Source organism: Primulina huaijiensis, chromosome 2, assembly GCF_012295235.1.
Source record: "Primulina huaijiensis isolate GDHJ02 chromosome 2, ASM1229523v2, whole genome shotgun sequence".
NCBI classification, from domain to species: domain Eukaryota; kingdom Viridiplantae; phylum Streptophyta; class Magnoliopsida; order Lamiales; family Gesneriaceae; genus Primulina; species Primulina huaijiensis.
In genome coordinates this window covers 20403606-20426501 of record NC_133307.1, presented here as the reverse complement: position 1 = coordinate 20426501, position 22896 = coordinate 20403606, and the positions used below count along the sequence as shown (strand labels likewise).

General features: G+C 31.6%; 2 protein-coding genes across 2 annotated transcripts; one reads left to right on the top strand and one right to left on the bottom strand.

The window, feature by feature from the left end:
- Positions 1 to 8168: 8168 nt before the first annotated feature.
- Positions 8169 to 11404, top strand: LOC140968493 (protein trichome birefringence-like). Its single transcript, XM_073429479.1, has 5 exons — positions 8169 to 9376; positions 9775 to 9967; positions 10100 to 10293; positions 10383 to 10541; positions 10711 to 11404. The coding sequence occupies exons 1-5, from the start codon at positions 8334 to 8336 to the stop codon at positions 11066 to 11068; spliced, it is 1947 nt and encodes a 648-aa protein (XP_073285580.1). The 5' UTR covers positions 8169 to 8333; the 3' UTR covers positions 11069 to 11404.
- A 3020-nt stretch (positions 11405 to 14424) lies between these two features.
- Positions 14425 to 16176, bottom strand: LOC140959680 (homeobox-leucine zipper protein HAT14-like). The gene is made up of 4 exons (XM_073417634.1): positions 15759 to 16176; positions 15271 to 15548; positions 14941 to 15020; positions 14425 to 14871 (listed from the first exon to the last, which is right to left on the bottom strand). Exons 1-4 carry the CDS (start codon positions 16036 to 16038, stop codon positions 14655 to 14657), a joined length of 855 nt encoding a protein of 284 aa, XP_073273735.1. The 5' UTR covers positions 16039 to 16176; the 3' UTR covers positions 14425 to 14654.
- Between the last annotated feature and the right edge of the window lie 6720 nt (positions 16177 to 22896).

Here is a 22896-nt window from a genome sequence, read left to right as displayed (position 1 = left end):
TTTTCGAACATTTCAACACCAAGCCACACCCGAAAACCTTTATTTTCGCATCTTTCACATCATAGTACATATTTTGATTGATATTACATGCCATGTTATAGTCCTACTGATGTACAATTGTTTCTCGCGGTTTATACATTAAAATATTGGATTTTTCCACTTGCATCTCACATTTCTTTGACATGGATGAAGGGCTGCCAGGTTTGTCTGTTAGGAGATGATCTATAGGAGGTTTAGAGAGGGTTTAGGTGAAGACACCAGGTCTGGAACGAGTCATGATAGAGGACCGATCACCAATCGGATTTTTTTGTTTTGGGCTCGGTTGAGCTAGATCGAGTGATGGGATGCGAGCCACGGTGTAAGGGATGTTTCAGGCATTGGATCAGACCCTGGTGGGTCTGAGACGTTGCCTTGGATGGCTCGAGTATAGCTGGTCATGGTCTAGGGGCAGATTGAAGGAGCTATGGTTAGATGTGTTCAGTTTTGGCTCGTTCGGGTGAACTATGTACGTCCGTGTGCATGGGGTTGGGAATCAGGGTTAGAACAGTCTAGGAGGGTTCATTCAAGTCCTAGGAGTGGCTGGTTCGAGGCTGGTCCTGTTTGGTTTGGCGTAGGGTCGAGTTATGGGCTTATAATTGTAGTTAGGTTTTCGTCCCTTTGAGTGCAGAAAATTCCAGCAACTTCCAGTGCATTTCGAGGGTCTTAAGCTGTCTGAATCAGGTTGTTGAAGGGCTGGTCATGTGTGCTTAAGTCAAGATTTAAGTTTGGGAAAGTTTAGTTGCGTTTCGATTTGATTCGGGTTAAAACCGAGACTCTGGTCCAAGTTTTAAAACGAATTATAGAATTTAATGCATGGGCTTGAGCTTACATCTAAGAAATGATTATAAATATGATTTAAGGTGTTTTAATATGTTTGGATGGACTCGGGTCGAAATTTTAAAATTCGGGGGTAAAATGGTCAAACTAGGGTTTCAGGGACGAAATGATCATTTTGCAATTGAATCGAGTTAGCAGTCCTGGCAGTGCCCTGACAACTGAAAATACATGTTTAAAACATTTATTACACTCACATATGGAATTTTTATGAAAATGCTGAAAATACGTTGCATGCTTGATTTCAAAAAAATTACGTATATATATGAATTTTATAAGTGATGAATATGATGACATGTTTGAAGGTGGTGACTTGGTTGTGACTAATATGAACACGAACACGAAACATGTAAGGCCAATGCCCAGTTGACGGGTGAGAGTGTCGTTGATGTCCCCACCGCCTGGTACCATGTTACACGTAGATGGATCCATCGAATAACAGCTGATACGAAAGTCACAACTAATGATCTGAATTCAATAAAAGAAAAACGAATACATATATGATGACATGATTTGAATATGTTTATGTTTAGGTCATGGTTATGTACATGGTCATGCTTTAGAATTATCATGAAAGTTATTTTAATTACAACACTTTTCACTGTTGTTTGATATGTATATGTACTTTGTTATAACGGTTCAGGTTTGTTAAGTTTTTAGACTCGTTAAGTGTGATTGATGCATGTGAGCAGTTTGTTGACGAGGAGACTGGAGGTGCTGAGGACTGAGTGGAATGGGATAGTGGCACACTGAAATCCCGATGACCTTGTATTTTTTCGCATTTCATGATTTTAAGAGGATATGTTCAAACAATTTTAAAAAGTTGAGGATTCTACTATGTTTATGGTTTTTGGGGAAATTTATTATGCATGGTATTTTACGTTTAACAGTAATTTTTAGTTGACTATACTTTTGGATTTTTAACCGCAGTTATTTTATTCAGTAGTTGTGTTGTTTGGTAAATCGAGTGGGACGAATTTATATATATGTGTGTGTGTGTGTTTAAGCCAAGGCCTGTACCTTTAAAAAAATAATAATAATACTTTAACAGTAGACGTTACATTTTTAGTCATTTGTAATTTTAAAATTAAATTTTGAAGTTTGAATTAAAATAAATCCGGACCAAAATGAGTCAAAGAAAATATATAAAAATACATATTTAAGTATATATATGAAATTTAATTTATATTAACATTATTTGTAGTACGATAAATTGATAAATGATGTTTCTTTTATAAACTTTAGATTTAAAATTATTTAAGCTGGCCTATTTTGTATACGCAAAAATATATATTCACATTAATTTAGGTTGTAATACACAAAGTTTAAATTTTAATCCCTACACTAAACTTACAAAATTGTGTTTTCAAAATTTATAATTTTTTATGCAAAATTTATATCACAATGTTTAATGGTTTAATACTGTATAAATATCACTGTTTGTATATCTATAATAAAAATTTAGTTTATGAATTTTAAATTATGTTTAAAGTAATCAAACAATTTTATTTTTAAAAAGATAGTCAGGAATAATGTTCATCGCATCTAACATGTATCGAAAGTTTAATTTTTTTTATCATATAAAATACTTGGATGCTCGTATGGATAATGGATCAGATAATGCAATAAACAACTATTCATAGTGTGTTTTATATTTTACCTCCAAGCTAATCACACGGGTATGGCTCAAATATTTCGAATGTTTGTAACGGAGATGATTATTATTGTATATCACTATGAACGGAATGTCTTTTTTTACCTCCTCAATAAGGTCTATGATTAGAATCCAAATTCTCTCACTTGATTATACCATAAAGCAAGTGAGATTATGCTTTGAGGGAAAAAAAAACAAACGGCATGTGAATCTCTGAGAGGGGCAGCTGAATCTAAGAATTTAGAGAGTAAGGGTTTTCAAATTATCATAATCTAGGCCGACGATATTCTATCACTAATACGATTATTATAAATTGCTCTTTATTATGATATGTGGTTTGATTTCTGACCTATTGAACTCATTCAGGGCGACTATCAATTTTGGAATACTTACACACAAAAATTATTTTGATATATGTATTATTTATAAATTAGCAAATTAATACGCAGACTATCACTATTGTAAAGGACTTTATTGATATACATGATCTAAATAAAAAGTTAATTTTATAATTAATTGAAGTTGATTTTATGTCTAATTATTGTTCTTAACCTCAACTATATAAAAATGTTATTTTAAAAGTTATTTTGTTGATTAAAATTTCAAAAAAATTATTAATTAATTAAAATTATATTATAATAACTAAGTATTATACTCTTTGATTAAAAAATATATAATCATTAATTAATACAACTTTATATCAACTTATAAATTATATGCTGAAATATAAAATATTTTCAGAATATTTATAAAAATATAATAAAATAATTTTTTTCTCTATCTATATTATAATTTTATTATTATATATTACTAAAATTTACAACTCAATAAATAATATTTTAATATATTGATAAAAATTTAATAAAATAAATATTGTTTTATTTATATTTAAGTTAAGGTATCAATCGGACAGTTGGACACCATTAGAATTGTCTAAATCAAGTCATTTATACTTGCTGTCGTAGAAATCATGTAAATCGGACAATGACTGAGATTTTCATGCTTTGTCGTATCAATACTACGACGGACATGCGCCACTCTCTGTTTTTTTTTTGCCAGAGAAACTTTTTTCATTCTAAAATATTTTAAATTAATGTTTTAGAAAAACTAAATTGGTGATTATGCTTGATTCAGTCGTCCGACAACAGTACATCGGAGCTCTGAAGAAAAATACTTATTTTATTATATTTTTATCAATATGATTTAATAGTTTTTAGTTATATATTTAAGTATAGTTTGGTACACTGAATAAGAAAGAGATTGATAAATAATCTTCTTTATCTCACGTCTCTGATAAATAATTTTATACAAGGATAAAATATCCCTTTTATGATATGTGATAATTTTAAATTAATGATAAAAAACAACACAAATGATTTAATTGCCATCAATATATAAAAAAAACACCACAAATTATTTTTATAAATATCTGTTAGTAGGTAGAAATTAAAATCAAATTAATATTTTTTTATTTATTTTTATATATTATATAATATGATAATTATATAAATGAACTCGAGATAATTATATAAATGATTTTTATAAATCTCAATAAAATTATTAGTATCACTTGATTAATCGTAAAAATTGATATTTGACTTGACTTACAAAATCAAGGGCTCAATTATCATATTATATAATATATAAAATTAGGTAAAAATAAATAAATCATGCAAGCACTGTCGGCGCATGAACAGATAAGAAATATGAACTCAAGCATTTTGTCAATTTATCAATAGTTTATATACCGAAATGCATTTTACTCTTTTAAAAAAATATTTTTTCCCATCCAAATTGTATTTCATTAAATATTTTTATTTGAGTTATAAAATAATTTTTCGAATAATTATAAAACCATTTTTTTTTAAAATTCACATACAACAATTAGAGCATTTTTTGGCTTTTGGTTTTTATCTCTTATAAATCTAATTTAATATTATGTAAATCTAATAATATAACTTGCGAGGTGATTTTTATGAGGTGGCCGATGAATATATTTATTCAATAAATGAAACATTGAACAAAATTAATAATTTTTTATTGCAACAATCATTTTATCCTAACTCCTACTCGTTACGTGTGCGTCGGTAACTTTAATACACATAATTTTTTTTTAAAAAAACTTTATTATATATAATTGTGTATAAAAAAGTATATTGATCAAGCTTAATTAATGAATGGCAAAAACTTGTATGATACGGTCTCACGTGTCATATTTTGTGAGACAGATCTCTTATTTGGGTGATCCATGAAAAAGTATTACTTTTTATGCTAAGAGTATTACTTTTTATTGTGAATATCGATTGGTTTGACCCGTCTCACAGATAAAGGTTCGTGAGACCGTCTCACAATAGACCTGCTCTTAATGAATTTGACATGTTAATTCCATTCGAAATTTTCATGCCAGTTATTAATTTTCAAAAATATAATATTCTTTCTCAAATTTTAAGTTTGAATAAATTAAAATTTTGATATACATACATATAATGTTTATTTTTTATTATCATGTAAAAATTCAATAACCTATATGAAAACAAAAAAGTATTTTAATAGTATTAAAAACTTTGGAAGTGCATAAGTTTACCACAAATTTAATAAAAATAGATTTTTATTATATTTTTAATTAAATAAAATAGATAATTTCTTTAATTTGAAATACGTATTTTTAGTATTATCAAAATGACATCAAAATTAGTTATTTTATGTATATCAGTCAGTCAAATTCTATATGTTTCTAAATGCTAAATAAAATATTTAGCACCCAAATTTATCTTTTATATTTGGCTAACCTTAGTTATCATAAATATTTTTTAAAAAGAAATGTTCAAATCTATTAAAAATTGATACTTTTATTTTAAATTCCTTATCAAAATCCGCGTCCATATGCTGCCAGAACAAAAAAAAATCTAAGCTATCATATTAGAAAAAAAATTATTATGAAACAGTAGATCAATTTTGTAAAAAAGATATTCAAATCGATCTGATGCGAATTATGAAAAATATTACTTTTTAAATAAAATAAAATATTATTTTTTATCATAGTTATTGACATATCTCATAAATATAAATATTTATAAATTGTTTTATTCGAAAAAACATATTATTATATTATATTATATTATTTTCGAGTCAATGAGACGAGAATAAGATGACACTACGGCCGTTGACGGCTAAAACGTACCGTTACGTACGGATGATGATCTTTACAAGCGCCACTGGGGTCCACATTTCATTATTCTACTCTCCCAATTATTCTCTCATTAACCTTAATTGTATCTAAAATTGGCGGTGAAAATTGTTTTTTTTTTAAAAAATACCATGAAATAAATGAAAAGTTCTGATAATAATGATAAAATAATTAAAGAAAATTTTAAAATATTTTATTTATATAATATAAGTATATAAAAAATATATAAATTTCGAATATTTCGAGTACTTATTTTCGAAACGAATTCGAGAAAAATTTTTTGAACTTCAAATCAAATTCGAAAATAGAATTCGATCTTTCAAATTTTCGTTATATTTGGCTCGATTTGATTAGTTTAGGTCTATGTTTTATCTTTTTAGTTTTTGGCATTTTGCCGTGTATCTTGGAAATTAAATATATATTTTGAAAATTTTCCACCGGTAAGCCGAAATTAAAGGCCGTGAATGAGACGTAGATGCTTCAACAGATATGGGAATCATTAATACTTTCAGTAATTATTATATCAACACACCGAACAAATTGAGTAATTTCTCATTAATTACCCCTTACCAATTATGTAAGTAGTTATTATATACTCCTATGATTTTTATTATTTTTTTTTAAAAAAAAATTCATTCAATGAGGGAAGTATTTGTAAGATATTGTGTGGCTCTCTTAAAATTGTGCATGCAAGACTTTAAAAACCTAATAAATCAATTTTTTTTATACAGAATTAATCAATCGTTTTGAAACAGAATCATCTGTATCTTCACACAGACAAAAAATTGTGTGAAACGATCTTACAGGCCGTATTTTGTGAGACATATATCTTATTTGGATAATCTATTAAAAAATATTACTTTTTATGCTAAGAATATTACTTTTTATTGAGAATATCGGTAGGGTTGACCCGTCTCACAGATAAAGATTCGTGAGATCGTCTAACAAGAGACCTACTTCTTAACACACTTAGTGCATGTAGATCTCTCGTATTTTGATGGTGATTAATAAATTTGAGAAATTATTATTTCATTTAGTAGATTGATTTGATTTGATTTGATTTGTTTAATTATGATTATAATTTTGCATTTATGACACAATACCATATGTCAAAGAACGAAGAAATAATTTGACATTGCTAGGAAATCTGTGTCAAGAAAATGAAATGACGATTGAATTAATTCTTAATGATTATTTAGTAATTAATTAATTAATTAATTGTGTGTTGGGAATTGGGCCTTGTTTTGCTGGGATTTATTTAATTAATATAATCAGTTATGAGGAGGAGAGAGTCCGTGGAAATTCCATTGGTATAGGACGGGAGACAAGTGTACACGTGGAGGCATGCGAGTGGATTGGATTGGATTGTATTTAAAAAAAGTTGACGGTGGTGGCACTAGTTGTAATTCCCTCCAACTTCAGTGGCATTTATGTTGTTTAACATCAAATCATTGAGGACGATATCAAACGCTAGTGGGAATTTAATCAAATCTGAAATAAATTTGTTCAAAAGAAGTGGCTTTTGCCTTCAGAGTAAATATGTGAGACGGTCTCACGAATCTTATTATGTGAGACGGGTCAATTTTATCTATATTCACAATAAAAAGTAATATTCTTAGCATAAAAAGTAATATTTTTTCATGGATAACCCAAATAAGAGATCCGTCTCACAAAATACGACCTACGAGACCGTCTCACACAATTTTTTGCTTTACCTTAAATATGTCCAATTCATTTCCCATAGTAAATATGAGAGGAATTAATTATGTTTATATTTATAATAATAAATAATATTTTTATATAAATAATAATAATTTTTAATGAGTGATTTTAGTAAAAAAATTCGTTTTATAAAATTGATCCGTAAAACTATTTTACAAAATTTTTGTGTTGAAATATTTATATATTAATGACAAGCAAATCCACAACAATGATATAATGTGACTTGATAAGATATAAAACCGGAGCTTTTTCTAGTCTAATCTTAATGACAGAAGATTGTAAATTATTATTTTGAGAATTTTCTTCCAATCAGTTTATTTTGTTTGTAAATCAAAGACTCTTATAACATATATGCTGCTTTTTTGTCTGATATGATAGGAAGGGTTTCACTTTCTTTTTCTTTAATTTAGTATGTTAACGTCAAATTTGATTTAATATTGATAAAATTTTGTGTGAGACGGTCTGTCGTATTTGGTGAGACATATCTCTTATTTGGTCATCCATGAAAAAATATTAGTTTTTATGCTCATAGTATTACTTTTTATTGTGAATATCGATAAAATTGACACATCTCATAGATAAAGATTCGTGAGATCGTCTCACAAGAGACTTATTCTTTAATATTATATATCTCGTTTTTTTTTTAAATAAAAATCATCTAAAATGAGTGTAAATGTACATACGTATACATGCAATATATATACATACGCAGCAAAACATTTCTTATTCTGATAAAGAAACACTCTCTCCCTCTCTGAGTAGTAGTCTGTACCATAACACTCCAATCACCATACAACAAAATCTCTCTCTTTTTCTCTCTCCATTTCTCCAAGAAAATTCTCATATATTCTCAAGGATTTGCGCTGTTGTTGCTGCTGCAAGACATTCGTTGCTCACATGGTGGACATGAAGAAATATGCGCCGATTAATGGTGGGAATCTGTTCTCGGACTTCAAAATCCAGTTTTCAATCTTCAGAACGAAGCGAACCTTTGCGATTGCGTATGTGTTTGTTTTTGTTTTCATTGCCTTCACCATTTTTCTTGCCTTTAGCCCTTCTTCAAATTCTTCTTCTCCATGGTTCACCAACATATATGCCGTAAGTATTAGAGGTGGCGGCGAGGCTAGTTCGAGTTCTCCTACTTCGTTTTCGGTTTTCTCGGATGAGTCGTATAGATCTCGCGTATCTTCAGTTTTCTCTTATTTCTTCCCAAACTCGTCGTCTCCCTCGCAATCCCATAATTTTTCGCGTACCGACAGTGCTGGATCTCAAAACTCGTCATCTTTGGCACCGGGTTTGGATAAAGAGACTCCTGTCGCAAAAAGCCAGACTCGAAACGAAGTGGAAACTCATAAAGTTGATGACTTGAAGTCTAATAATGCTACGAGTTTGTCTCAGAATCCTTCTGTCGGTGAGACGATGCAAAACGATGCAACCCCAACAAAATCGAGTGAAGGGTCTTCAGGTGTCAAGAATCAGACTCAAAATTACCAGTTGAGTTATAAAAATAAAGCCGTGGAGCAAAATCAGACTCGGGGGGAAACGTCTGCAGACAAAGTTGAAGTCTTGAAGGCAAATCAGAGCAGTGCTGCGAACAGAACTGTTATTCAGCCACCGAATTCGGTGAAAAATTCTACTTTGACATCAGGAAAAGGAACCTCAGATAAGGGTTTGATTCAGAATCTCACTTCTTCTTTGATGAAGAAGCAGAACACTAGTGCTAATACTTCAAATGGGAAACAAGGGATGTATGACCTCGTTAATTCCCTGATGAATTGTGATCTGTTTGATGGGAATTGGGCGAGAGATGACTCTTACCCGCTGTACAAACCCGGTTCTTGTTCTCTGATTGATGAGCAATTTAACTGTTTTCTTAACGGTAGACCTGACAATGGCTACCACAAACTTAAGTGGAAGCCAAAAGGTTGCGCTCTTCCAAGGTGTGTGGCAAAATCTAGTCTTCCTTTATTCAAATACTCAGAATCTTGTGATTAATTTGTTTCTTTATTTGTCTCCAAGTTAAAAAATTTGGGTCTCTGAAGAATGAATTTTATGGGTAGGTCATTCACTGAGAGTGACATTCTAACTGCTACATCAGTTTGATAATTTCTTGAATTGGTTTGGCTTAAATTTGTTTTATTTACATTTCTAGATAATTACCCTATGATAACGCAATCCCGGAACAGTATACTGTCTCAAAGAAAGTTTGGGTTCTCAGGTTGATGAGTTTAATTGTCTGTTCATGTGGGATTGGATTATGACAGTGAATTATTTGATCTCACACTTTCTTGTAATGTTCTAATTGACATACGTTGTTGATCTTTTGAATGTTATTCAGGTTGAACGGCAGCCATATGCTTGAGTTGTTGAGAGGAAAAAGGCTAGTTTTTGTTGGCGATTCCCTCAACAGGAACATGTGGGAATCTCTTATCTGCATCCTCAAGAACTCTGTAAAAGATCAGAAAAAAGTTTATGAAGAATCCGGCCGGCACCATTTTCGGGCAGAAGCTTCTTATGCCTTCATATTTGAAGTAAATCGCTAAACTAGTGTGTGTGTGTGTGTGTGTGTGTGTGTGTGTGTGTGTGTGTTTCCTTTAAGTCTTCAAGAAGTACGATCTTTATCTTTGTTTTGACAGTTTTATTACTTTGTTTGATTTTTATAGGACTACAAATGCAGGGTGGAGTTTTTTGTATCTCCTTTCTTGGTTCAAGAATGGGAAGTCTCGTCTAAAAATGGAACGAAGAAGGAAACACTTAGGCTTGATATGATTGAGAGTTCAGCTGATAAATATAAAAATGCAGACGTAATTGTGTTCAACACTGGACACTGGTGGACTCATGAGAAGACTTCCAAAGGGTAAAAAAAATAATTCTGTCGCTGTTCGATGAGTTTATTGTTGCATGACTGTCATTACAATGCGCTAAATTATCATTCATATAAATCAGGAAGGACTATTACCAAGAAGGGAGCCATGTTTACAGTGATCTAGACGTGAACGAAGCATTTCGAAAGGCCTTAACGACGTGGGGAAGATGGGTGGATGCCAATGTTAGTCCCATGAAATCTCTCGTGTTCTTCAGGGGCTATTCAGCATCTCATTTCAGGTAGTAATTTGACCAAAATGCTCACTTGTACGATAGGAGTTCAAGCATTACGATAAGATCAAACCGTGGAATAAGAATGCTATTATCTAGTTTCTAGTTATTGATTTCTTCAGTATAGAAGGTTGTACATCCATAGATTCTTCAATGAATTATTGCATTTTGCTTGTAGTGGTGGGCAATGGAATTCAGGGGGGCAATGCGACCACGAAACCGAGCCAATAAAGAACGAAACGTATCTAACCCCTTATCCACCAAAGATGACTGTTTTGGAGAAGGTTTTTAAAGGAATGAAGACCCATGTAACATATATGAACGTCACCAGAATGACAGATTACCGGAAGGATGGCCATCCATCAATATACCGGAAACTACATCTCTCGGAAGAAGAGAGGAAATCGCCTTTAAGTTTCCAAGATTGCAGCCATTGGTGCCTCCCCGGGGTGCCGGATGCATGGAACGAGATCCTATACACAGAGCTTTTAGTTAAATTAAACAAGTTTCAGCAGCAGCAGAAGAAGCAATCATAGGCGAATTATATATGAGATTCTTGGATGGCGTCTCGATGGAAACCGTCGACTCGTTGGATCACACACGGCTGGTTTTCCCAGTCCTCCCGATCACCAGGAAAGGATCGAAGAAGCAGTAAATATTCTACATGAGGGTGTGCCCTGTTCGTTGAAATGAGCTTATTTATAGAAATGTGCGTTACAATCCGAGAATATATAAACGAAAAATACAACTCTTGATATGTTTCCATGAGTAAAAAAGAGGAGAGAAATTAAAAATTGCTGGAAGAATTGTAATTAATAATATCATTTGTTTGTCAAAGATATATATAAATAAAAAGTATGTCTTATCTTTAATTTACAATTAATTAATATTGTTGCTCATCTCTCTTCACAATCACCTAAATTCTTACATGCCTTTAACTTTGATAAATAACATGATTTAGACACACAACTGTTTGTTACTTTTCATGAATGTACATTTAATTCCGACATTAAATTGATAATAGTTTTCACACTTTTATTCTTCTTTTTTTCCTCTGCTTCACATGGGAAACATTGACCATTGTTCTGTGAGCCGTGATCGACATTCTTTGTCAGAACGAGATTTTGCCTGTTCCAAGGGAGGTGGGGAAATAGCTATTTTATATAACTCCATGTTATGTCTCACCAGTTTTTTTATTTTAAAAAGTAAATATATAGTATAATAAAATGAAATCTTCAATCAATAATCAGGGATGACAATTTTTCTCATAGGTTCGAGACGCGCGAGAAACACTCGAATCTGAAAGGTAATTTTTGGNTTAAATTCTTACATGCCTTTTAACTTTCATAAATTACATGATTTAGACACACAACTGTTTGCAACTTTTCATGAATGTACATTTAATTCCGACGTTAAATTGATAATACTTTTCACACTTCTGTTCTTCATTTTTTCCTCTGCTTCACATGGGAAACATTGACCATTGTTCTGTGAGCCGTGATCGACATTCTTTGTCAGAACGAGATTTTGCCTGTTTCAAGGGAGGTCTAGAAATAGCTATTTTATATAACTCCCATATTATGTCTCACCAGTTTTTTTATTTTAAAAAGTAAATATATAGTATAATAAAATGAAATCTTCAATCGATAATCAGGATGACAATTTTTCTCGTAAGTTCGAGACCCGCTAGGAACACTCGAATTTGAATGGTAATTTTTGAATTCGGGTATTTTTTTGAATCCTCGAAATAACTCGAGGCGGAGATGGTGGCGAATATGGGGCATGGACAGATTTCGGACCTTCTCTTGCTCCTCTCCGTCCCGTTGCTATCTCTATCATTAATATATAAATATATATTCAACGTTTTTAGGTGTACTAATGATTGAGAAATGGAATTATTATGGTGATGCATAAGCTTCGTTGCTCAAATCAATTTTAACGAAGCAAAAGTCTAGTGGGCCTACCCGATCGAACTACATGGTATATCGGAGGAATTTGTATCTACAACTTGATTCATGCTAACCAAATTCAAATATTTAATTGCCAAATTCATAAAATATCCGTCTACCTTCTAAAGAAAATAATTTACTTCAGAAATATTATTTCTGTTATGTTAGCTAACATCAATATTGTTGGTAGTTAGCTTAGTAGATAGATAGATAGACAGTCTATTTAGTTTAGTTGGCATAAATTAGTTAAAGTTGCATTTGGATCGATGAATTCCAACGTATTTAGATATAATTTTATAGTTTTAGAGAAGCAATATCATAAAATTCAAGTTCACTTCTTGTATGTTTATATAATATTTCATGTTAATTAGAATGAATTTCAAGTTCATCCAATAGCGGAAGCATTTAAAATATGTTCTACTTTGTATAACCAATATATAAATAAGTAATGATATGTATTTAAGATTTCATCTATTATTTCATCGTTAACAATAAAATTATAATCGAAATTCATTGGTTTCAAATCATCTCTGAATTTGAAAAAATTAGCTTCGAGTATGAAACCACACATTAACAAGCTCGTGTTGTGTTGAGTTAGACGCATTGATTGGCTTAATCGATCTTTCTTTTTAAGTCTACCCTTTCAATCACTTTTAAAAATGAAAAAAAAAAAAAATTAAACACTGCATAGACTCTATTAACTAATTATCGATTTTCGAGAAATGATAGGAGATATAATATGATGGAAAGAGAAACCTGTAATACGAAGTTGAGTGGTTAAAGTGAATTTTTGAAAGGAAAAAACTTGTGTGAGACGATCTCATGGTTCGTATTTTGTGAGACGGATCTTTTATTTGGGTCATCCATAAAAAATTATTACTTTTTATGCTAAAAGTATTACTTTTTATTGTGAATATCGATAGGGTGACCCGTCTCACAGATAAAGATTCGTGATACCGTCTCACAAGAGACCTACTCTTTTTGAAATTACAAAAAATTTCACCAACAAAAACCAAAAGTTAATTGCTTAAACAGATTAGTTTTAATTAATAGTATATTTATATACTATTTATTAAAGTTAAACACTCTTTATTAACTAATTTTAGTATAGTAGTAAAACTTTTTAATAATCCCTAAATAATGCCTAGCCATCCAATTATAGATACAGGAAATTGGCCTTCAGTCTCCGNTTACAAAAAATTTCACCAACAAAAACCAAAAGTTAATTGCTTAAACAGATTAGTTTTAATTAATAGTATATTTATATACTATTTATTAAAGTTAAACACTCTTTATTAACTAATTTTAGTATATAGTAGTAAAACTTTTTAATAATCCCTAAAATAATGCCTAGCCATCCAATTATAGATACCACATTTTTCTTTACACTTTATTTTGTTTCTTAACATTTCAATTTTCAAAATTAATAATTTTTATTTTAAAATAAAAAATTACTTAATTCTCTAATTTTTCTATAAAACACAAAAATGTATGCACACAACACGTCGAATGGCAGAAATAAGCTCCGCAACTTGAGAAATCACGTGATCAGCTGCTCGTTTTTTGGACGGAATTTAAATGAACATGCCATAATGCATTCAAAAAGCTAATAAAAACAGTCACTTGATCAACTTTAAATGAGAATGATAATGGATTTCTGCATATGATTGATAATGAACCGATAGAGGGGCTGAACTAAAAATTATTAATAATATTTTAGTTTTTTATTTAAGAGTAAGTCTCTTGTAAGACAGACTCACAGATTTTTATTCCTGAGACATGTCAATTCTGTTCATATTTACAGTAAAAAATAATATTTTTAACATAAAAAGTACTACTTCTTTTTTTATAGATGATCCAAATAAAAAATTCGTCTATGAAACCGTGTAACAAAATTTTTTGTGTTTATTTAAATAGCGTGATGAAAGTACCACGTTTGGCTTGATTTATTATCAATATTTGTGATCATTAATTTTTCCACATGTACATAACTAAAATAGAAAAAAAAAATTAGTGAAATCACCTGCTAAAGAAAATTGAAAGAGCTCTGTAATTTCTACTTCAAACCCTTTCTTACTTTGATATAAAAGAAAAGAAAGCCATTCATTCACGCATCTTCAAGAATCTTGAAAGCTGTTTTTGATTGATATCAAGAAGTAGTCTAGCCTGCAGTTTAGTGTACAGGCTTATTGTTGGCGGCGGCGGCTGTTCTTTCACAAGACGGGCACATTGTGAGAGTTGTAGCAGGAAGTTGTTTGTAAAATGGCTGAGTAGCCTTAAGCGCTCTTAATTCTTGGAGCTCCTTTTGCAACTTCCTGTTCTCTTCTGTCAGCGTCTCGTAGCACCTCTTTAAATACTCGTAATCTACCTCTGTTTGCTTCAACTTCGTCCTGTCACACAAAGAATTAAATAATCAACAAACTTTTATACATATTTTTCACCTACTACTGCACACGCACCTGGCCCTTCTGTTTTGGAACCATACTTCCACTTGGCGAGGACGAAGATTCAACTCCTTGGCAAGTGCAAGCTTTTGTTTCTGCGTATTGTTTGAAGGAAGATAAGTGACAATTATCTAAACTTTAATAATTTAGGGTAATTAATGTTTTTTTTTTTCATATTAAAATTTTGAATCCTATCCTAAAATATAAAAAAATCGAACCACCCTTATTTACCTCTGAATTGAATTACCGGATCTACACGATTAACAACATGAAAGTATTTTTACAGAGAAATTAAGTGATCGAAATTTTTCTACATGTGACATGTGTAGATGAATAGAAGCTTACAGGATTGAGGGTATTGTGTTCTTTGAAAATGTCTTCAAGAAATGCAGATTGTTCTTTACTAAGTCTGAGTTTTTTTCTTGCCAAGCCGTTTTCTTCCTCATCACTAGTTCCTCTTGAATTTGTGATTAACCCTAGATCCACCGCTGTGCTTTCTTCCAACTCTCTCCATTTACTTTTCAATGTTGAAAAATAATCCATCTGATATGATTTACTCTTTGAAGATGAAAGCGTAGCCGCCCATTCTTCGCATTTCTCCCCTCTCGCAGCTTCACTGACCACTGTGAAAATATTAATTAAACCCGTTAATCTAATAGAAAATGTTCATGTGGTCAGATAAATGTTGAAAAACAACATAAGTCCAGATGGGCTATGCTATGAGATTACTCACAGTGAAGATGAAGATTAAATATGATCAACCATAAGAAAACCAAAAAAAAAAAAAACAATTTTCTCAAGTACAGAATTAATAACGAAGTTATAGCATTTACTGGTATGATCAGTAGGCCATGGGAAAGGAAACATGTAATTTGATGGAGGCTGACTTCTGTGAACCGGGGAGAAAGGAAGAAGACGGAGCTGAACCGTTGGATCTGACGATGAAGCTCTCCTCTCACTTTCATAATAACCGGTTTCTTCTCCTCTTCCACCATTATTTTCATCCTTCTCCACAGCCATGCAGAACCCTAAATCCATCCCCAGAATTTTCTGTGATTTTTCATGTAAAGAAAATGGCTTTGGGGTGTCACCCAAGCTCAAAGCCAGCTCCATGGGAGAGGGATTTTGTTTTCTTGCGCAAAAGAAAGCATGAAAATAGAGCTAGAATTGGATTGAAATTTGGAGCAGAGGCAATTTATTTATTTAAAAGAAAAAAAAATTTAAGCCCACCGAACAATGGCTCCCTCTCGTTTGTCACACACAAATCAAATATTTATTTCACGGAAAGGTGTTTGTCATTTTAATTGCACTTTCAAATGATTAAATTTATTTGGTCACGCACATTATGTGAGACTAATTTTATTTTGCGCATATGTCCAAGAGAATATTAATATTATAATAGATCGATTATTAAAATATTATAATATATAAATCACAAATTTTTTTTTTGAAATTGATTCACGGATCAATTTTAATCGATAATTTCTGACCCGAGTTAATTCATAAAAATATTATTTTTTATATCAAAATATTATTTTCATGATAATTATAAACTGGATTAATTCGTCTCATGGATATAAATATGTAAAACTGTATTATAAGATACATATTCCAATATCAAAGTTAAGTAACTAGATTTTTGAGACTATAGCTTGGAAAAAGGTGCTATGTACCTCATTCTTACAGAGAGTTTTCAACAATTCAAAAAAGACGATTAATTTTAAGTGTTCTGTCTAGTATCCAATGAGGCAGCCATCATACCTGTGCAATCATACCTGTGCAATGATGTAGCTAACATGGAATTTTTATCATTATTTTTTTTTAATATGAACAACATGGATTTTCATTTCTATAAATAAAATCATGTAAACATATATAAATTTATAAATGGTTTTTAAACAAAAAATTTGTTCATTTAAAGTATATTAAGTATTTGGGGTTTATATTATTTTTATTTGAATATTAAAAGAAGAAGTCATAAATAATAAGAGTAGGTCTTTCATAAGACGGTCTCGCGGATCTTTATTCGTGAGATGGATCGCTCATGTCTATATTTATAATAAAAACTAATATATTTGACATAAAAAGCAGTATTTTTTTGTGGATGATCCATATAGAATATCCGTTTCACAAAATTAACCCGTGAGACCGTGTCACAAGAGTTTTTGTGAAATAATAAAGATTAAAAATATACCAAAAGTATTGATGGTTAGATACACATATTGTAGATGTAGAGGGTTGGTTAAAAAATTGGAAAAGGGGTCAGATTTGTCATGCTTTTGGGATCATTACAATAATTGAAGTCATGCATGCTCTCGTGATAAGAATTATATGATATTAAAGTGTCTTCTCCAACTCTACCTCTGTGGCTTCTTGTATGAAAATCTTAATTTGAAAAAAAAAGTATAAAAAAATTTACTCCATAAGAAAATTAAATAAAAATAGAAAATGTGTGGTTTAACAAAAAAAATTTCTAAAAATGTCGCATATATTTTATTTTTAACGATAATATATTTTTGTAGAGTATAACATAACTAGTTTTGATATGCTGCACACCTACCGTGCACACTTATGTGAGCACCGATGAGGTGTCACTCACCTATTCGATGCGTAATTTTTCTATATTTCATCACATCCAGTAGGTGAGTGACACTTCATCGGTGCTCACATAATTGTGCACGGTAGATGTGCAGCATATCAAAACTCATAACATAACAATAATATAATTTTAAATGATGATTGAATATTAAATGAAGTAAATATAATATTTAACAAACAAGATTTCTGTGGATAGATGTGGAAAACATATCTAAAAATTGAATCCAAATGTGACATGAAGTTTTTAAAATTCCATGCCCGCTAACCCATAGTTCGAGTCTTTGACAATGATATATAATTTTTTTGACAATCATAATGATAATTAAGATTGTCAAAAAATTTCCATAATTATATAGAAATGAAATTTCTGGTCAAACCATCCATCAATATTTCTTTTATAACTTTCTACATGAAAATCACATTTTTCATACTAAGACTTACCAAATTTATTATTTTGACTTATTTAATTTTAGCAATAATTGATACATACGTTAGTATAATAAATATATGTTGGATCAATAATTTTATGTTTTGATTTTAACTAATAATTAAAGAAAAACTGACTTTAGCTCAACTGATCTACACTCGAACCGGACTCTAACTAAACTAACTCGGATTATCAATTTATTAGTTTTTCTCGTCCAATTTCAAAGAATCAGTTTGCACCAGAATCAATTTACACCAGAAGCCAAAACTGATGATTGAATAAAAAAATTTTGTACAAAATTGATCATAACAGTGTACAATAGTCAGAAAATATTGACATTGACTAAAAGATAAGCCAACAAACACTTTTTGTTTGGAACGAATCTATTTTAAAACATATATATCCGAACGGAAGATAATAAGAGTTTAAGTTTGACAGGTATTTGATCATCAATGATCGTTTAGTGCGAGGATATAAAATTATTATAAATCAATGTATCTAAATAGCAGTTTGTATACTGTCTATTATCATTTGTGATACTAGGAGTTTCAACTGGGTAGTGTTTAAGTCCAAACCAAACAGGGATTTTTCAAACTGATTGTTCTATTCAAAGTCTTATCGTTGATCATTCCAAAGGGGAAGAAAGGATGATGTAGAAGTTTGAGTTCTCTGAACATCTAGAAATAAACCTGTGTATTTTCCACTTTCAGTTTACCCAGACTTGCTCCTTTGTGATTTGTTATAATCTATCAGTTTAGTTTCTTTCCTCATTTATATCTTAGTTAACAGACATAGATATTCGAGAATATATAATTTAGCTACCAACCCAACNACACACACACACACTTTTTGCACCATGAAAATAAACTCAATATTTATTTTACTCAAAATCCCAAAAGTGCAATAAAAGTCGTAAATCCGTAAACGTCAAACCAAACCTAAAACTAGCATTTTTCAAAAGTTATATAAACGTCAAATTCCTCTCAAAAACCACTCGTACTTCAAAAAATCATCAAAATCTTTAAAATAACGTAAAATCATCATAGTGCGGAAAAACTAGCAATGCGTAGGTCCTCGGGTTAGTGCACTATCCGTCCAGCCAGTTCAGTCATTCAACCCTCCTATCTCAACGTCAAAATCCTCACCTACATCATTCACATCTAGAGAGTCTATTGATTCAAAAAATCTTAACCATAGTAACAAATAATACGTATACATCCACATGCAATAGTGAAAATACTTTTAATAAAAATAATTTTTTCATGACATACATAAACTTAAACATTTTATTTTATCATAAACTTTTTCTTTCATCATAAATTTTTCCTTTCATCATATATATATACATATACTTTTTTCCATTAGATGAATTCAGATAATTAATTGTGACTTTCATATCAACTGTTTGTCGATGTATCAATTTTACGTATTACCATGGTACCACGCGGTGGGGGCGTCAACGACACTCTCACCCTTCAATTGAGCCTTGACCTTATATGTCATCGAGTCATTTTTTATTCGTATTCATGTTCGTATGTCACAATCAATTCACCTCCTTCAACACATTTTATCATATGAATCACTTATAAAAATTCTTGCATATAACATTTTCTTGAAACCAAGCATGCAACTTATTCTTTATCATTTTTACAATTTTAATCAGAAAATTTCATAACCTTTCAAAATATACATTTTAACATTCATTACTGCATTCAAGACACTGCCTGGACTCTTAATATTTTTCAGGTGTAAAATGATTGTTTTTCTCCTGAAACCCTAGTTTTTCCATTTTACCTCTAGACCTTAAAACTTCGACTCGAATCCATCTAAACTTACCATAATATCTTAAAATACACCCATAAACATTTCCTAAACTTAAATTCCTCGAATAAATTCGTAATTCGTTTTAAAAATTGAATCAAAGTCCCGGTTTTAACTCGAATCAACTCAAAACTTAACCAAACTCAAATCATAGCTTACTAACATTTAACCAAACATTTTTCAACCCAATTCAAGTCATCTAAAACCCTCGAAAACGCTTAGAGACCTACTGAAAATTTCTGAACTTCTCAACCAAGCTTCCTCTCCTTCAACCCTAGGCCCTACCCGACGAGACTAGACCCTAACCAACAATCCTAGGACCTAGAATGAACCCTTAGGACCTCTCCTGGACCAGCCTACTCAGCCATGCACAAGGACATACACGCTTTGCTCGGATCTCTCACACACATAGCTAGATTGGGCCCTAGTCGTGCGCCTCCCCTTTTTGGACCATCCTGCCGTCTGTGGACTACCATGGCTCGTGGATAGGACCTTCACGAGCTCAGCCCCTCACCTGGAAAGCAACCTGCGCAGCCCCTTCCTTATTTCCTCCCCAAAGTCGTACCCTAGCCCTTAAGAAACATTAATTCGTGTAGCCCCTCTACCTATCTGTCCAGCCCTTATACCATGCATCTAAGGGTTTCTAAACCCTTTGAAATTAACCCCTTCTAGTAGTTAGAGATGACAATGGGTAGGGTATGGGTCGGATTTCATACATTCATCCCATACCCATTTATTAAATTCATCCCCACCCATCCCCATACCCATCGGGTATTGAATTTCATCCCCATCCCCATATCCATCGGATTATCGGATACCCATACCCTACCCAAATACTCAATTATCATATNTATATATATTAATTTAAACGGGTATTCGGGTCGGGTTTGGGTCGGATTATATCAAACCCGCCTCCATACCCGAACCCGAAAATCTTCATACCCGATTACCCAATTATTTAATCGGGTCTAAAATCCCTCCATACCCCCTTCTATTCGGGTCGGGTATCGGATCCTCCAATTGTGTGAAGGCAATGAACAAACCAAAGAAAACAAACTTTATGTGGTTATATAAAAATTTGAAAATATCAAGATGAAGCCTAGAGAATATATATCTGATTTTGATGAAAGAGTTAATGGAATCATAATACAACTTAGTGTACCTGGAAAAGTGTACAACAACCAAGAAGTGATTATGAAGATAATGAGAGGACTTTCAAATCAGAGATGGTGATCAGTCTATCTCTCATATGACTAAGGCTCTAACCGCTATGAAACTGGAATAATCACTTTCGAATGAAAAATCAGCTGAACAATTGAACAATGATGCTATGTCATTATTCGTGAAGAAATCTGGCAAGTTTCTAAGAAAAAATTAAGGCAACTTTCAAAACTTCAACCGAAGATCCTATCAAAAGAGATATTCAACTGATGACTCCAATGCCTATTTCAACTGTGACAAAACTGACCACTTCACAGCAGATTGCTCTAAACCTAGAAGAGATGAGAGGAGGTCAAGAAATACTTTCACATATGGAGAACCAAGGATGAGAAGAAATTTTCTAAGAAGAAGCTTGACCAAAAGGTGCTAGTGCCTGAGTAAAGCAAACCAAAGTTGGCTGATTCAAACTTTGGGTCATCTGAATCAGAAGACTCAAGTAGTTCCACTGATGATGATGAAGTGAAATGTTTAATGGCCAATGATGCTGAGCTGGAATCTAGCAGTGAACATATATTTTATTTTAGCTCAACTGATTTCTCACGAGAAGACCTAGTCAATGTACTTTATGACATGGTCAATGAGTGTCAAAGACTTTCTCAATCATTCAAGGAAATTAAAGCAAAAAAAATTGGTCTGACAGACAACAAGGCAAAAACTGACTAGGAACAGTCTAGTGAAATGTTTAGTATGAAAATAGAGATTGCTAAACTGAAAATTGAGAGTGAGAGAATACAAGATGAAAACTAGAAAGTTAAATCTGGAAATATAAAGCTAATTGAACTAGTTTCATCCTAGATAAGTATTCAATTATCTTAATTGAAATGTAAGAGTTAAAAAAACCTATTGGAGACAAAGCTGGTTTCGGTTTCAGCAATAAGGAAAGAATTTCCGAGACAAATACTCAACCAAATATGTGCAAATAGAAATATATTCACTTTGTAAGATCCAGTGTGGTACATGAATTACAAGAATATATCCATCAAGTTGCAAAGCCTATTGAAGATATGAGTAAAGCTAGAAAGTTTAGTGTTGGTTACGTGTCTGAGAATTTCAATGCTAATCCAAACTGGAAGCCTATTCAAACCTGATTTAGCTAGGCATAACTCAATGAAAGACAAGTCTAATCGATACTTTAACAGTAAGCCTGTTCAGAAAAGTTATAGACTGATCAATGAAGTTATAAAGAGAAAACAACATATGGTTTCTATTGCACATAGAACACACCAAACACATTCATACTCACAATCTATTTGGAACATAGTAAGTGGAAGATCAATTAAACTTATCCAGATTTGGGTTTTAAAATGACTAATCTCGTCTAAACCTAAGTAGGTATGTGTACCAAGAGTTATTCGTAATTTGAGATCGCAGGACACAATAACTGAATAGATCAAGAAGTCAGTTTGGTAATTGGACAGCGGATATTCAAGGCACATGGCTGATGAAGCTAAACTACAATCAAAACTGACTCATTTATTGGCCCAAGATCACATTTGGATATGCTTCTCAAGGTAAAACTATGGGTAATGGTAAGCTTATCCATGGCAACATTATCATTCAAGACTTATTATTTGTTGAAAATCTTAAGAATAATTTAATCAGCATAAGTCAGTTGTGTTATCGTATTTATTCACTTGAGTTTAGTAAGTATGTTTGTACAGTAAAGAATACTTCTGGATGCATCATAATGACAGGTGACGTGTGGTAACATATATAAAGTCAATTGGAGTACTCAACTAAATGAACTAGTGTGCTTCATGACTTCTAACTTATCAAAGAACTGTTTGTAACACAAAATAATAAATCATTATATTTCATAGCAGCCATTGCAAATATGAGTAAAAACAATATGGTCAATAGTCTTCCCAAAACTGCATTTTCAGAAGATAAAGTTTATTCAGCTT